Below are 15,028 nucleotides of genomic sequence, written 5' to 3' on the forward strand. Positions count from 1 at the left end.
GATTGGGCCAGGATGGAACAACACTGGTCCTCCTGCACATGTTGCCTACAACTCCCATCATACATGACTACATAGCTACTGTGACAGAGGATGATGGGAGGTGTAGTCCAAAACTAGCTGGAAAGCCAAAGCTGTTAACATAATGGCATGATTATGCCATGATGTCTTCCTTGTACACCACCCTTCTTGCCTTTTCGATTGGGCGGTATAGTAAGTAAACAAAACAAACAAAACAAACAAAACAAACAAAACAAACAAAACAAACAAAACAAACGGTTATGGATATCCTGACAGCCGCTACTACTAAGATTATGACAATGAAGAATATTTTTACTGCTTTTTGACAAAACCTCCCAAAGGGGTTTACATCGAAAAAGAAGAGAATAAGTTAGGTTTATGACCCCAAATGGTTTACCATCTAAAAACAAATTTAAGGTAGATGCCAGGATCTACCACTAGACAGATGCTGTGCTGGGGTTGGATAGGGCCAGTTCCTCTCCCCTGGCTAAATAAAGAGAATTACCCCTTTGATAAGGCACCTCTTTGCTCTATTAGCAAGGGACTAGCAATGGTTGGAAACAGGTTTGTTACATGGGCCACTGGAATACAGACTGAGAAAAATAATCCAACTTTATTAGTAAGCACAGAAAATGCATGACAATACTGCTATTTTTTTAAAAAAAACCTCTAAAAAGCAGCTAACATTTCTGTTCCACTGCAGCTGAATTCTCGGATGCATCAGAAGATGATTACTGCAATTACTCCATCAATAGGAAAAGCTTCAGATCACATTTCTCCCCCTTCTTAATCAAAGCACTTAAAAACATTGAGCCCAGCACAATAAAAGACACGATTAAAACCACCAGGGAGCTCTTCATTGAGAAGCCACTGAAAAATGCTGGATCACACAGCTCAGAAATGAAGAACACTCAAAGGACATAATTACATTGGGACAAGACTGAAATTTTACATGTGTAGATTTCTTGAAGTTGAAAGCAGTATGTGTTGTGACTGAAGCTCTTTCTACACTCCAGATAGTTACATTTCCTCTTCTATTTGTATTGTTCATTGTATCCTGTCATTAAGGAAACATCATCATCAAAGCTCTTTCTAGAATGTAAGCATTTGTTAAAAAAAAAAAGTCTCTCTTCAAGGGTTTCTTTCATATGCATGGTGGATTGATTAATGACAGAAACTCTCTTCATCTTCCAAGCATTTCTATGGTTTCTTCACTTCATGGATTCTTTGATGTGCAGTAAGATGTTGTTTCCGAGTAAAGTTTTTCCCACAGTGTGAGCATGTGTAGGGCTTTTCTCCTGTGTGAGTTCTTTCATGTCTAATAAGATCAGTTTGCTGAGCAAAGCTTTTTCCACACTGTGAGCATGTGTAAGGCTTTTCTCCTGTGTGGGTTCTTTGATGTACTGTAAGAAAATTTTTCATAGCAAAGCTTTTCCCACAGTGTGAGCATGTGTAGGGCTTTTCTCCTGTGTGGGTTCTTTCATGTCCAATAAGATGATGTTTCTCAGCAAAGCTTTTCCCACAGTGTGAGCATGTGTAGGGCTTTTCTCCTGTGTGAGTTCTTTCATGTTTAATAAGAACAATTTGCTGAGCAAAGCTTTTTTCACAATGTGAGCATGAATATGGTTTTTCCCCTGTGTGGGTTCTCTGATGTGCATTAAGATGATCTTTCCGAGCAAAGGTTTTTCCACACTGCGAGCATGAATATGGCTTTTCCCTTCTGTGGGATCCTGAATGGGCAATAAGTTTTCTGATTTGAGGAAATCTCTTTCCACACTCCAAGCATTTATATGGTTCCACTCCTTTATGATTTCTTTGGTGTATAGTAAGCTTTAGGTGCCGCCTGAAGGTCTTTCCACACACAGAACACCTATAGAGTGTCTCTCCTGTGTGGGTTCTTAGATGTCTAGTAAGCTGTGGGCACCTCCTGAAGGTTTTGTCACACACTGAGCATCTATATCTTCTCTCTGTTCCAAGAAGCCTAGTAAAGTACCTCAAAGCCCTCTCTTTTGTTGATGGCTGGCCTCTGGGGTCTTGCTTAGAATTAGCCAAGAGTGCTTCAGGATCATTGCAGAGTGCAGTCCCCTGAAAGTCATGAGGGCCATCACCTGTTTCTTCTGACCTTTCCCCTATTGGGGGGCCTGTGAAGTTTTGGTCCTCCATTGGTCCCCCTAAAAACCAAGCTGCAGATTACAGTCAGCCCCAGGATAAATGACCGCGGTCCAGGTTTCTGTGCTGAGACTCTTCATCTGGAAATGTGAAGAAGAGAATGAACCTAGGTAGGCAAGTGACCGCCAATATGCAGTGACAAATTTATTTATTTATCTATCTGTCAAATTTCTGCACCACTCCAAACTTTCATCTCTGGGCAGTTAACAACAATATAAAGTAATTTAAATCTTAAAACAATTAAGGCAATCTAAAAATTAAATACAGGTTTAAACCTAAAATTTTAAAAAGCTGGAAAAGCTTGGCTGATGAGGTGGGTTCTCAAGTGCTTTTAAAGAATTGATATTTTTAGATACGCTTAAGTGAAAAAACATCACTTCTGGTTCCAAAGAGCAGAAGCACCGCCAGGAAGGCATGGTGTAGTTGAATGAAATGTACAATATTAATTATCTCCATTATGGAGCTTCCGTCCCTGCCAGGGCATCATTAGTTGGGCATGGGCCTCCCATGAATTGCTTAGAGCCCCAAATCGCTTCAGCTGAGCATAGGTGCACCAAAATTTTTTCTTTTTTCTCACAAGCAACAAAATTTAGTACTTTTCTGAAGAATCTGGATTTGTTTCCTTAGGAGGCTTTGGCTACAGGCTTTGTCTACAGGTGTATTTAATGCCTCCCAGACGACTCCTCACCTCATATTTGCTGACATTCTCAAAGAAGCCTGGATAGGCTGCTTGGAGTTCCAAGATCAGATAGAAGTCTAAGGAATTCAACAATCCGACTGCAAGTCTTTCTCTCTCTCTATTTTTCTGCTTCCACAAAGACTTACCTTAGAAGGGGCTCCCACAAGGTCGTCCCCCACCCCAGGATTTTAAAAGCAGAAAGCAACAAGCTCTCCCACCTCTTGCCCTGCCACTAGGGAAGTCTGTCACTGCCTATCACTATTCCTCCCTCTCCAGGCAGGGATTTCTCTTGTTTCTTCTCTTTTCTTTGGGAAATCTACTTACCAGAATGATCAGGATCCAGACCCAGAGAAGAAAAAGTAGCAACACCCAGGCTGGAAGTCTATGCAAGAGAGCAGCCAGTGACTTCTGTGCCTCCACCCTCCACACATTGCTCTGGTTAAAAGGAGCCAGCTGTTTGTCATTGCTTTGAGGTTTGCAATGCATTTTGGGAGTTGTAGTTCACAACAAGAAGAGTGGCACTAGTTAACAGCATGAAGAACGCTAAGGCAAGTGGGAACATTCCCAGCTCACTTTTCCTGCCAAGTGAGCAAAGAATGGAGGCACTTTCAACAAAGGAAACTGCTCCAAAATGAGGAGTGAAAAGAAAGCTGAAAGGGAAAATCAGGAGAGTTACTTCACTCTCTTCACCATACTGGCATCCTCCTGGACATAGTGGCACCTTTCCTCCTTTTGGTTATACAGTCTAACTGGGCTTCTAGTATTGTGGTTTTGAGTCAACTCCATGCATTCGGGAGTGAAGTGACTCTCATGATTTTCCCTTTCAGCTTTTTTTCCACCATACTCCTCATTTTGGAGAAGTTTCCTCTTCTGAAAATCATCATGTCTGTGTTAGACTTTGGTGATTCTCTCCCCACATGCATGATCAATTTGATTGCACTATGGTCACTGTTGCCTAAAGGGTCGATGATACTGACATCCCACACCAGATCCTGGGTGCCACTCAGGATTAAGTCCAAGTTTGCCTTCTCTCTGCTTGGTTCCAAGACCAACTGTTCTAGGACACAGTCATTCAACGTATCTAGAAATTTGACCTCTTTGTCATTACCTGACTGTGAGTTTACCTGGTCTATGTGTGGGAATATGAGGGAGGGATTTGTACTTAGCTTCTCTTCTCCACAGGGCTCCTTGTGATCACAGGGGCTTTTTCTAGGCTCCCCTACACACTTCCTGCTAAACATCTGCAAAACTCCAATGTTTTGTTCGCTATGCTCTCATCCCCACTCCTCTTATGTAGAGAGTAGGCTTCCAAATGAGACACAGGATGTGGGTCAAAGGAATGTGGGGCCTCCCCCTGCCCTAGTAGACTCCTCCCCCTTCAGACAAGGACAAACTAAAACACAGGAATTAGCTAGCCCTGGAAAATAACACACACAGAGACTAGGACTTATCTCTTAAAGAGAAACAAGCCCTTCTCTCTTATGGTGGTGGTTGCACTTGTTTTTAATTGGCCAGAGGCGCTCTGCCTACCAAATACCAGGAGCTTTCCCTGGCAGCAGGTGTTACCACAGGTTGACGGAAATGCTTTACTGCAAGTTCAAAGTTGCCCTGAAAAACTGACTCAAAAAGTAGATTTTGTTTAACCCCGATATAAATCAAGCTACACTCTATTGTGCAGTGGAAAACCCAAATTGTGTGTGAAGTGCTTCCTGATAACACGCAGGGACTTCTCGGTAAATTAGGCAGATATGTAAAAGCACACCTCCATTCCCAAGGAGATGTGAACTAAAAGCTGGGTGTGGAAAAGTTCCTTATGTGGGATTGGGCCAGGATGGAACAACTCTGGTCCTCCTGCAGATATTGCCTACAACTCCCATCATACATGACTACATAGCTACTGTGACAGAGGATGATGGGAGGTGTAGTCCAAAACTAGCTGGAAAGCCAAAGCTGTTAACATCATGGCATGATTATGCCATGATGTCTTCCTTGTACACCACCCTTCTTGCCTTTACGATTGGGTGGTATAGTAAATAAACAAACAAAACAAACCAATAAATGTTTATGGATATCCTGACAGGCTCTGCCACTAAGATTATGACAATGAAGAATATTTTTAGTGCTTTTTGACAAAACCTCCCAAAGGGGTTTACATCGAAAAAGAAGAGAATAAGATAGATTTATGTCCCCAAAGGGCTTGCCATCTAAAAAACAAACTTAAGGTAGATGCCAGGATCCACCACTAGACGCATGCTGTGCTAGGGTTGGATAGGGCCAGTTCCTCTCCCCTGGCTAAATAAAGAGAATTACCCCTTTGATAAGGCACCTCTTTGCTCTATTAGCAAGGGACTAGCAATGGTTGGAAACAGGTTTGTTACATGGGCCACTGGAATACAGACTGAGAAAAATAATCCAACTTTATTAGTAAGCACAGAAAATGCATGACAATACTGCTATTTTTTAAAAAAACCTCTAAAAAGCAGCTAACATTTCTGTTTCACTGCATCTGAATGCTCGGATGCCTCAGAAGATGATTACTGCAATTACTCCATCAATAGGAAAAGCTTCAGATCACATTTCTACACCTTCTTAATCAAAGCACTTAAAAAAACTGAGCCCAGCACAATAAAAGACACGATTAAAACCACCAGGGAGCTCCTCATTGAGAAGCCGCTTAAAAATGCTGGATCAAACGGCTCAAAAATGAAGAACACTCAAAGGGCATAATTAGATTGGGACAAGCAGATTGTAATTTTGCCTGTGTGGATTTCTTGAAGCGAAAAGCAGTATGTGTTGTGACTGAAGCTCTTTCCACACTCCAAATAGTTAAGTTTCCTCTTCGGTATGTATTGTATTCTCTTCATTAAGGAGCCCTCATCATCAAGGCTCCTGCCAGAATAAAAGTGTTTGTAAAAACATCTCTCTTCTATGGTTTATTTTATGTTCATGGTGGATTGATTAAGGACAGAAACTCTCTCCATCTTCCAAGCATTTCTAAGGTTTCTTCATTTCATGGGTCATTTGATGTCCAGTAAGATGTTATTTCTGAGCAAAGCTTTTCCCACAGTTTGAGCATGTGTAGGGCCTTTATCCTGTGTGAGTTCTTTCATGTCTAGTAAGATCAATTTTCTGAGCAAAGCTTTTTCCACACTGTGAGCATGTGTAAGGTTTTTCTCCTGTGTGGATTCTTTGATGTACTGTAAGAAAATGTTTCAGAGCAAAGCTTTTCCCACAGTGTGAGCATGTGTAGGGCTTTTCTCCTGTGTGACTTATTTCATGTCTAGTAAGATTAGTTTTCTGAGCAAAGCTTTTTCCACACTGTGAGCATGTGTAACGCTTTTCTCCTGTGTGGGTTCTTTGAGGTACTGTAAGAAAATGTTTCAGAGCAAAGCTTTTCCCACAGTGTGAGCATGTGTAGGGCTTTTCTCCTGTGTGGGTTCTTTCATGTCCAATAAGGTGATGCTTCTCAGCAAAGCTTTTCCCACATTGTGAGCACGTGTAGGGCTTTTCTCCTGTGTGAGTTTTTTCATGTCTAATAAGAACAAATTGCTGAGCAAAGCTTTTTCCACAATGTGAGCATGAATAAGGTTTCTCGTCTTTGTGGGTTCTTTGATGTTCAGTTAGATGATCTTTCTCAGCAAAGCTTTTTCCACACTGCAAGCATGAATATGGCTTCTCCCCTGTGTGGGTTTCTGAATGGGCAATAAGGTTTTCGATATAAGGAAATCTCTTTCCACACTCCAAGCATTTATATGGTTTCACTCCTTTATGGGTTCTTTTGTGTATAGTAAGCTTTAGATGCCGTCTGAAGGCCTTTCCACACACAGAACACCTATAGAGTGTCTCTCCTGTGTGGGTTCTTAGATGTCTCTTAAGCTGTGGGCACCTCCTGAAAGTTTCGTCACACACTGAGCATCTATATCTTCTCTCTGTTCCAAGAAGCCTAGTAAGGTACCTCAAAACCCTCTCTTTTGTTGATGGTTGGGCTCTGGGGTTTTGCTTAGAAGTAGCCAAGAGTGATTCATGATCATTGCCGAGTACAGTCCCCTGAAAGTCATGAGGGCCATCACCTGTTTCTTCTGACCTTTCCCCTACTGGGGGGCCTGTGTGGTTGTGGTCCTCCATTTGTCCCCCTAAAAACCAAGCTGCAGACTACAGTCAGCCCCAGGATAAATGACAGTGGTCCTGACTGCTGTGTTGAGGCTCTTCATCTGGAAATGGGAAGAAGAGAATGAACCGAGGTGGGCAAGTGACCGCCAATATGCAGCGACAAATTTATTTATCTTTCAAATTTGTACACCGCTCCAAACTTTCATCTCTGGGCAGTTAACAACAACATAAAACAAGTTAAAACATACACACAAATCTTAAAACAATTAAGGCAATCTAAAAATTAAATACTGGTTAAAACCTAAAATTTTAAAAACCCGGAAATGCTTGGCTGATGAGGAGGGTTTTTGAGTGCTTTTAAAGAATTGATATTTTTAGATACCCTTAAGTGAAAAAACATCACTTCTGGTCCCAAAGAGCAGAAGCACCACTAGGAAGGCATCGTGGAGTTGAATGAAATGTACAATATTAATTCTCTCCATTATGGAGCTTCTGTCCCTGCAGGGGCATCATTAGTTGGGCATGGGCCTCCCATGAATTGCTTAGAGCCCCAAATCGCTTCAGCTGAGCATAGGTGCACCAAAAATTTTTCTTAGCCTGTCAATTTTTTTTTTAGCCATTAATATTTTCTTATGGACAACAATGTAATTTTTCATTACCCTGTCAGATTCCAGTACGATAGTAGGCTTTTCTGATGGGTAATGTTTTATGATGGACTAGAATGACATTTTTCAGCACCCATTCACATTTCAATACTACGGGAAGCTATTGAGATGGGTAAGGCTTGCTGATGTACTGGGCCATCATTTCTCATTATTCTGTCAGAGATGTCTGTATTAATAATCTATACTGGACCACAATTCACCATTGCTCTGTCAGGGTAAGGGCACTGGCTACAAATGACGAGACTGAGCATGCTCTTTTCTTGCCAGTACTCCAGGCATTGCACAGGACAAAAAATTTAGCTTGACGGGCAACACTGTAGTCTTTTCCTCTTTGGGTCTCATATAGCACAAGCAACAAAATTTAGTACTTTTCTGAAGAATCTGGATTTGTTTCCTTAGGAGGCTTTGGCTACAGGCTTTGTCTACAGGTGTATTTAATGCCTCCCAGACCACTCCTCACCTCATATTTGCTGACATTCTCAAAGAAGCCTGGATAGGCTGCTTGGAGTTCCAAGATCAGATAGAAGTCTAAGGAATTCAACAATCCGACTGCAAGTCTTTCTGTCCCTCTATTTTTCTGCTTCCACAAAAACTTACCTTAGAAGGGGCTCCCACAAGGACATCCCCACCCCAGGATTTTAAATGCAGAAAGCAACAAGCTCTCCCACCTCTTGCCCTGTTACTAGGGAAGTCTATCACTCCATCTGTCTGTCACTATTCCTCCCTCTCCAGGCAGGGATTTCTCTTGTTTCTTCTCTTTTCTTTGGGAAATCTACTTACCAGAATGATCAGGATCCAGACCCAGAGAAGAAAAAGTAGCAACACCCAGGCTGGAAGTCTATGCAAGAGAGCAGCCAGTGACTTCTGTGCCTCCACCCTCCACACATTGCTCTGGTTAAAAGGAGCCAGCTGTTTGTCATTGCTTTGAGGTTTGCAATGTATTCTGGGAGTTGTAGTTCACAGCAAGAAGAGTGGTACTAGTTAACAGCATGAAGAATGCTAAGGCAAGTGGGAACATTCCCAGCTCACTTTCCCTGCTAAGTGATCAAAGAAAGGAGGCACTTTCAACAAAGGAAACTGCTCCCAAATGAGGAGTATGGTGAAAAGAAAGCTGAAAGGGAAAATCAGGAGAGTCACTTCACTCTCTTCACCATACTGGCATCCTCCTGGACATAGTGGCACCTTTCCTCATTTTGGTTATACAATCTAAATGGGCTTCTAGTATTGTGGTTTTGAGCCAACTCCATGCATTCGGGAGTGAAGTGACTCTCCTGATTTTCCCTTTCAGCTTTTTTTTCACCATACTCTTCATTTTGGAGAAGTTTCCTCTTCTGAAAATCATCATGTCTGTGTTAGACTTCTTTGGTGATTCTCTCCCCACATGCATGATCAATTTGATTGCACTGTTCCCTAAAGGGTCGATGATACTGACATCCCACACTAGATCCTGGGTGCCACTCAGGATTAAGTCCAAGTTTGCCTTCTCTCTGCTTGGTTCCAAGACCAACTGTTCTAGGACACAGTCATTCAAGTGAGAGTGGATTCATGGTGTCTCATTGAAAATCGCATTTGCTATCATAGAATCCACACTTAGAACACCTCAGAAACAACAGAACCCTGTACGCCATGGGTTAGCAACCCATAGGGGTGGTTGACACCCTATGTGCACTACACCACCACTTGCTCTGGGCCACCCCAGCACCCCCCAAGTGCACTTATGGGGCTGCTGAAAGCTCCATTATACCTTATGAGGAAAAACCATAAAGATGCGTAAATTTCAACAATTCACCAAAAATCAGCCCTCTGCCAAAATCCTTTGAAAAAATTCAGGTAGCTTCCTTGCCCCTACCTGGCACTACCACCAACCCCACACTGCTCTAGGCCACCCCTTTCCCCCTGACGTGAAGCGATACACACTCCATTATACCTAATGGGGGGAAACCTTAAAGACGTGTAAACTTCAACAATTCACCAAAAATCAGCCCTTTGGCCAATCCCTCTGCAATTTGGGTGGTAGCTTCCAACCATTAGGTACTACCACCCCACCCCACTCTTTTGGCCCCAGGACCAGTTTTTTTAATCCGAATCGATTTGGGTTCGGATTGATTCGGATCCAAATCGAATCGGGGGTGATTCGGAGGGGACAGATTCAACTACTGAACGAATCAGAAGTGTTTTGATTTGGATCCAAATTGAAACACTGAAAATCCAAATTGCACACCCCTAGTCATTAGGATAGTTGGTGCCAAAGGTCAATGCACTGGAATTCCGTTTCCAACAATCATCACATAGTTCGCGGCAGATGGCAATGGTAAACCCCTCTGGTATTTTATCAAAGACAACCACAGGACAATCACATGCCAGGAGTCAACACTGACTCAACGGCACACTTTACCTTTACCCTCAGAATACATGATTGGAAAATACTGAAATCCGACAGAATGAGAAATTATGGCACAGTACATCAGCAAACATTAGCCATCAGAAGAGCTTCCCCTCGTATTGTATTTATCAGAGCTGGAAAGCGGCGAGGGGTAAGTAAACCCTCCCGCCGCTCTTAAAGGTACCACCCCACCCAAACCGGACCGGTCTGGTCCGGAGCCATTTTTAATGGCCTCCGGACCAGTCCGGGCCCTTCCCTAATTCAGACATCGAATTAATTGTGGATTCTCCATCTAAGTCAGCCTGAATCAGAGAGATTTTATCTGTGAAAAATTCTTTAAACACATCACAGCAGGTAACTGATGAGTCCAAATTCTGGTTCAAGGGAGGGAGGGCAGATATTAGTCCCCTCACAACGCTGAACAACTCTGTTGGACACAAATTCGCAGAAGCAATACGGGCAGAAAAGATCCACTTCTTTGCCGCACATGTTGCCTGAGCATAGATCTTTAAATGTGCTCTATGATGTAATCTGTTAGAACCGAATCGAGTCTTTCTCCACTTGCACTCCAGCCGCCTACCTTGCCGCTTCAGCCCTCGCAGCTCTTCCATATACCAAGGGGCCAGTTTTGAAGCAGTTTGGAGGGGACGCTTAGGAGCAATCCTGTCTACTGCCCTGGTGAGCAAGTTGTTCCAATTCTCAACCAGGCCATCAACAGGATCACTGACAGAGCCAACGTTACACCCCTCCAAGGCTTATTGGAATCCTACCAGATCCCATAAGCTCTTTGGGCAGATCATTTTAATAGGTCCCTTGCCCCTGCAAAGGTGGGAAGTGATTGTAAGTCCAACCTTAACCAGATGGTGGTGCGTCCATGACAATGAGGAGATCGTAGGAGTCCCCACCCATGGAACTCCACCCTGATCAGAGTAAAAGACCAGATCAAGCATATGACCTGAAATATGCATCGGTCCAGAGACCACTTGGGATAGGCCCATAGTTGTCATGGCCACTATGATCTCCTGAGCTGCCCCAGACAAATTGGTCCTGAAATTAACATTGCAGTCCCCCAGCACCAAGAGTCTGGGAAACTCCAACGCGAGTTCTTCAACCAAGTCCGTGAGCTCAGTAAGGGATTCCGTTGGGCAACGGGGCGATCAGTACACCAACAGAAGTCCCAATCTATCTCTGGTCCCCAGACTTAAGTACGCACATTCAATATGGTCCGATACCCTAACAGGGACCCTGTTAACGGAGATGTTACCCTCATAGACCACATCCCCTCACCCGCTCCTCTACAGAATATCCTGGAGGAAAAAGCTGGGACCAGACTGGGCCACTAGCCTCCCACAACCAAGTATCTGTAATACACACCAGGTCGGCCCCTTCATCCATAATCAAATCATGGTTGAGTTCTGATTTATTTTGGACTGACCTGGCATTACAGAGGAGCAAGGCAAGGTTATGTGGGTTGTTGGCAGTGCTCCCTGAGGTCAAAGAGCTGGCAGGACAGCAAGAAGGGGAAACAGCTATTAGGTTTCTGACTACCCTTCCCCTGGAACGGCCTGCTGACCTGCCAACATTACTTCTTCTATTCCCCACCACCACCGGAATAGCTGCCTCACATACAACAAAGGCACTCCCTGCCTCCCCAGCTCCAGACAAACCCACACACATTACAACAACGTCAACCCAATTCTAAAAAGAACTTAAAACTAATTAAACGGAAGCCCCACTATTGAATGCCTCCCTCTATACAAATAGCTGGACAAAATGTCCAGCCCTCACCCTCATTTCTCCCCCAAAGGGGTGACGCTTTGGCACCAAAGGGGCAACACCCCAGCCTCTCACCCTGGGGTAGATGTTGTCCTTCCCTCTCCAGCAGGCTTCTGGGAGCTGAGGCCACTGGAGCCTTCCTTTATAGGCTGAGCAGCAAGTACGGGAATCTATTGAGATGGGTAAGGCTTGCTGATGTATGGGGCCATCATTTCTCATTATTCTGTCAGAGATGTCAGTATATTTCAATATTTTATATTGGACCATAATTTTTCATTGCTCTTTCAGGGTAAGGGCACTGGCTACAAATGGAGAGTCTGAGCATGCTCTTTTCTTGCCAGTACTCCAGGAAATCCTCTGAAATTGATGTGAGTGTTAAGACCTGGAGCTACCAGAACAGCAGGTCTTTCTCTAGTACCATTAAATGACTTTCATCGTCCACAATTTACAAAACATTTTTAAAAATAATTTAGGATGATGTTCTATTGTGGCACATAGGGATGGATAGATAGATAGATAGATAGATAGATAGATAGATAGATAGATAGATAGATAGATATAATTTTTACTATGCTTGTTGTTACCACTATTCAGCCTCACTTGAGATTTCTTTACTTCATGAACTGAGCTTCAGTATGGGGGGGGGGTGTGTGTGCGGCATTTTAAGATCTTGTCTCTGAGCCCACTCTGCTTCCACAAAGACTTATCTTAGAAGGGGCTCCCACAAGGACATCCCCCACCACAGGTTTTAAAGGCAGAAAGCACGAGCCAGCATGGTGTAGTGGTTAGAGTGCTGGACTAGGACCGGGGAGACCCGAGTTCAAATCCCCATTCAGCCATGAGACTAGCTGGGTGACTCTGGGCCAGTCACTTCTCTCTCAGCCTAACCTACTTCACAGGGTTGTTGTGAAAGAGAAACTTAAGTATGTAATACACCGCTCTGGGCTCCGTGAAGGAAGAGCGGGATATAAATGTAATAATAATAATAACAAACTCTCCCACCTCTTGCCCTGCCACTAGGGCGGTCTATTGCTCCATCTGCCTATCACTATTCCTCCCTCTCCAGGCAGGGATTTTCCTTATTTCTCCTCTTTTCTTTGGGAAAGGAACTTTTCACTTACCCAAATTCACACAGAACTAAGAAAGACAGAATGATCAGGGTCCATCTCAGAGAAGAAAACGTAGCAACTCCAAGGCAGGAGATGGGAATTGCCTAGAGAGCAGCCAGTGACTTCTGTGCCTCCACCCTCCACACTTTGCTCAGGTAAAAAGGAGCCAGCTGTTTGTCATTTCTTTGAGGTTTGCAATGCAATCTGGGAGTGGTAGTTCACAGCAAGAAGGAAGCTAAGGCGAGTGGGAACATTCCCGGCTCAGTTTCCCTGCTAAGTGAGCAAAGTGCTGAGGCACTTTCAGCATAGCAAACTTTTCCGAAATGAGAAGTATGGTGAAAAGAAAGCTGAAAGAGAAAATCAGGAGAGTCACTTCGCTCCAGAATGCATGGAGTTTACTCAAAACCACAATACTAGAAGCCCAGTTAGATTGTATACCCAAAAGGAGGAAAGGTACCACTAAGTCCAGGAGGATGCCAGCATGGCTAACAGGTCATGTCAAGGGAGCCATAAAAGGAAGAAACTCCTTCTGAAATTGGAAGGCCTGCGCAAATGAGGAGAACAGAAAGGAACACAAACTCTGGCAAAGGAAATGCAAGGTGACAATAAGGGGGGCAAAAAGAGTTTGAGGAACATTTCGATAAAAGGATTAAGAGGAATAACAAAAACTTCTTAAAATACATCAGATGCAGAAAACCTGCCAGGGAGGCGGTTGGACCATAAGAAAATGAGAGAGTGAAAGGGATTATTAAGGAGGATATGGAGGTTGCAGAGAAACTAAATGAGTTCTTTGCGTCCGTCTTCATGGCAGAGGATACTGAGAATAAACCAGTTCCTGAAACAAACTTTTCGGGGATGGAGGCTAAAGGACTGAGTCAGATAGAAGCGACAAGAGATGATGATCTAAACTGTCTGGAAAAACTGAAAACTAGCAAATCACCAGGGCTGGATGGCATCCATCCAAGAGTCCTCAAAGAACTCAAATGTGAAATTGCCAACCTCCTTGCTAAAATATATTACAAATGTAACACCGATTATCAAAAAGGGATCCAGGGGAAATCCAGGATATTACAGGCTGGTTAGCTAAATGTCCGTTCCAAGTAAATTGATGGAAAGCATCCTCAAGGATAAAATTGTAAAGACATAGAAGAACATGCCTTGATGGGAGAGAACCAGCATGGCTTCTTCAAAGGTAAATCTTGCCTCACAATTTTTTTGGAGTTCTTTGTGAGTGTAAACAGGTGTGTGGATCAAGGTGATCCAGTTGACATCATATACCTGGACTTCCAAAAAGCTTTCAACTAAGTTCCCCATCAAAGACTCCTGAGGAAACTTAGTAGTCATGGGATAAGGGGACAAGTACATGTGTGGATTGCTAACTGGTTGAAGGACAGGAAACAGAGTTTAGGTATAAATGGAGAATTTTCCCGATGGAGGGAAGTAAGAAGTGGGGTCCCCAGGGATCTGTACTGGGGCCGGTGCTTTTTAATTTATTCATAAATGATCTACAAGTAGGGGTAAACAGTGAGGTGGCCAGATTTGCAGATGATACCAAACTCTTTCAGGTAGTGAAATCCATAATGGTTTGTGAGGAGCTCCAAAAGGATCTCCCCAAACTCGGTGAGTGAGCGACAAAATGGCAAACTCACTTCAGTGTTGGAAAATATAAAATGATGCACATTGTGACAAAGGAACCCAACTTCAAGTATATGCTGATGAGATGTAAGCTATCAGTGACTGACGAGGAGAGGGATCTTGGGGTTACGGATGTGCACAAAACTGGTTCACCCAGTTCGGTTTGAATTCGAACCGGGTTCGATCCGGGAGGAGGTATTTCGGTTTTTGTTTTGTTCGAACTGGTTCAAAACCCAAAACATAGCTAGGATGAAAGCTAACCTTGGGTGCTACCTACCACCCAACCCTGAAATCGATTGGACCTCCCTCTGATTTTTTACAAATTTTTAAAATATTTTCAAGTTTTGCCCATAACTTCCTATGTGGAACACTTAGGGGCAAAAAGCTGGGGTATGTGGTAGGCACCCATGGGTGTCCTCCACCCCAAAAATCCCAAAGCAATTGGTTGCTCCTAGTATTATTGGTGAATTTTTTGGGGGGGGGG

At 43.5% G+C, this 15,028-nt stretch overlaps 2 protein-coding genes across 3 annotated transcripts; both read right to left on the minus strand.

The window, feature by feature from the left end:
• Positions 1-612: 612 nt before the first annotated feature.
• Positions 613-4,138, minus strand: LOC128342687 (gastrula zinc finger protein XlCGF7.1-like). Of its 2 annotated transcripts, none has more exons than XM_053290389.1 (2): positions 3,991-4,138; positions 613-2,267 (listed from the first exon to the last, which is right to left on the minus strand). In XM_053290389.1, exon 2 carries the CDS (start codon positions 2,179-2,181, stop codon positions 1,219-1,221), a length of 963 nt encoding a protein of 320 aa, XP_053146364.1. In that variant the 5' UTR covers positions 2,182-2,267; positions 3,991-4,138; the 3' UTR covers positions 613-1,218. The 2 variants fall into 2 exon arrangements, with proteins under 2 accessions (XP_053146364.1, XP_053146363.1); XM_053290388.1 differs by lacking the exon at positions 3,991-4,138 and adding an exon at positions 3,191-3,347.
• A 1,127-nt stretch (positions 4,139-5,265) lies between these two features.
• On the minus strand, positions 5,266-8,556 carry LOC128342683 (gastrula zinc finger protein XlCGF17.1-like). The gene is made up of 2 exons (XM_053290380.1): positions 8,422-8,556; positions 5,266-7,077 (listed from the first exon to the last, which is right to left on the minus strand). Exon 2 carries the CDS (start codon positions 6,989-6,991, stop codon positions 5,954-5,956), a length of 1,038 nt encoding a protein of 345 aa, XP_053146355.1. The 5' UTR covers positions 6,992-7,077; positions 8,422-8,556; the 3' UTR covers positions 5,266-5,953.
• Positions 8,557-15,028: the final 6,472 nt, after the last annotated feature.

This window comes from Hemicordylus capensis, chromosome 2 (genome assembly GCF_027244095.1).
Source record: "Hemicordylus capensis ecotype Gifberg chromosome 2, rHemCap1.1.pri, whole genome shotgun sequence".
In the NCBI taxonomy this organism is placed as follows: domain Eukaryota; kingdom Metazoa; phylum Chordata; class Lepidosauria; order Squamata; family Cordylidae; genus Hemicordylus; species Hemicordylus capensis.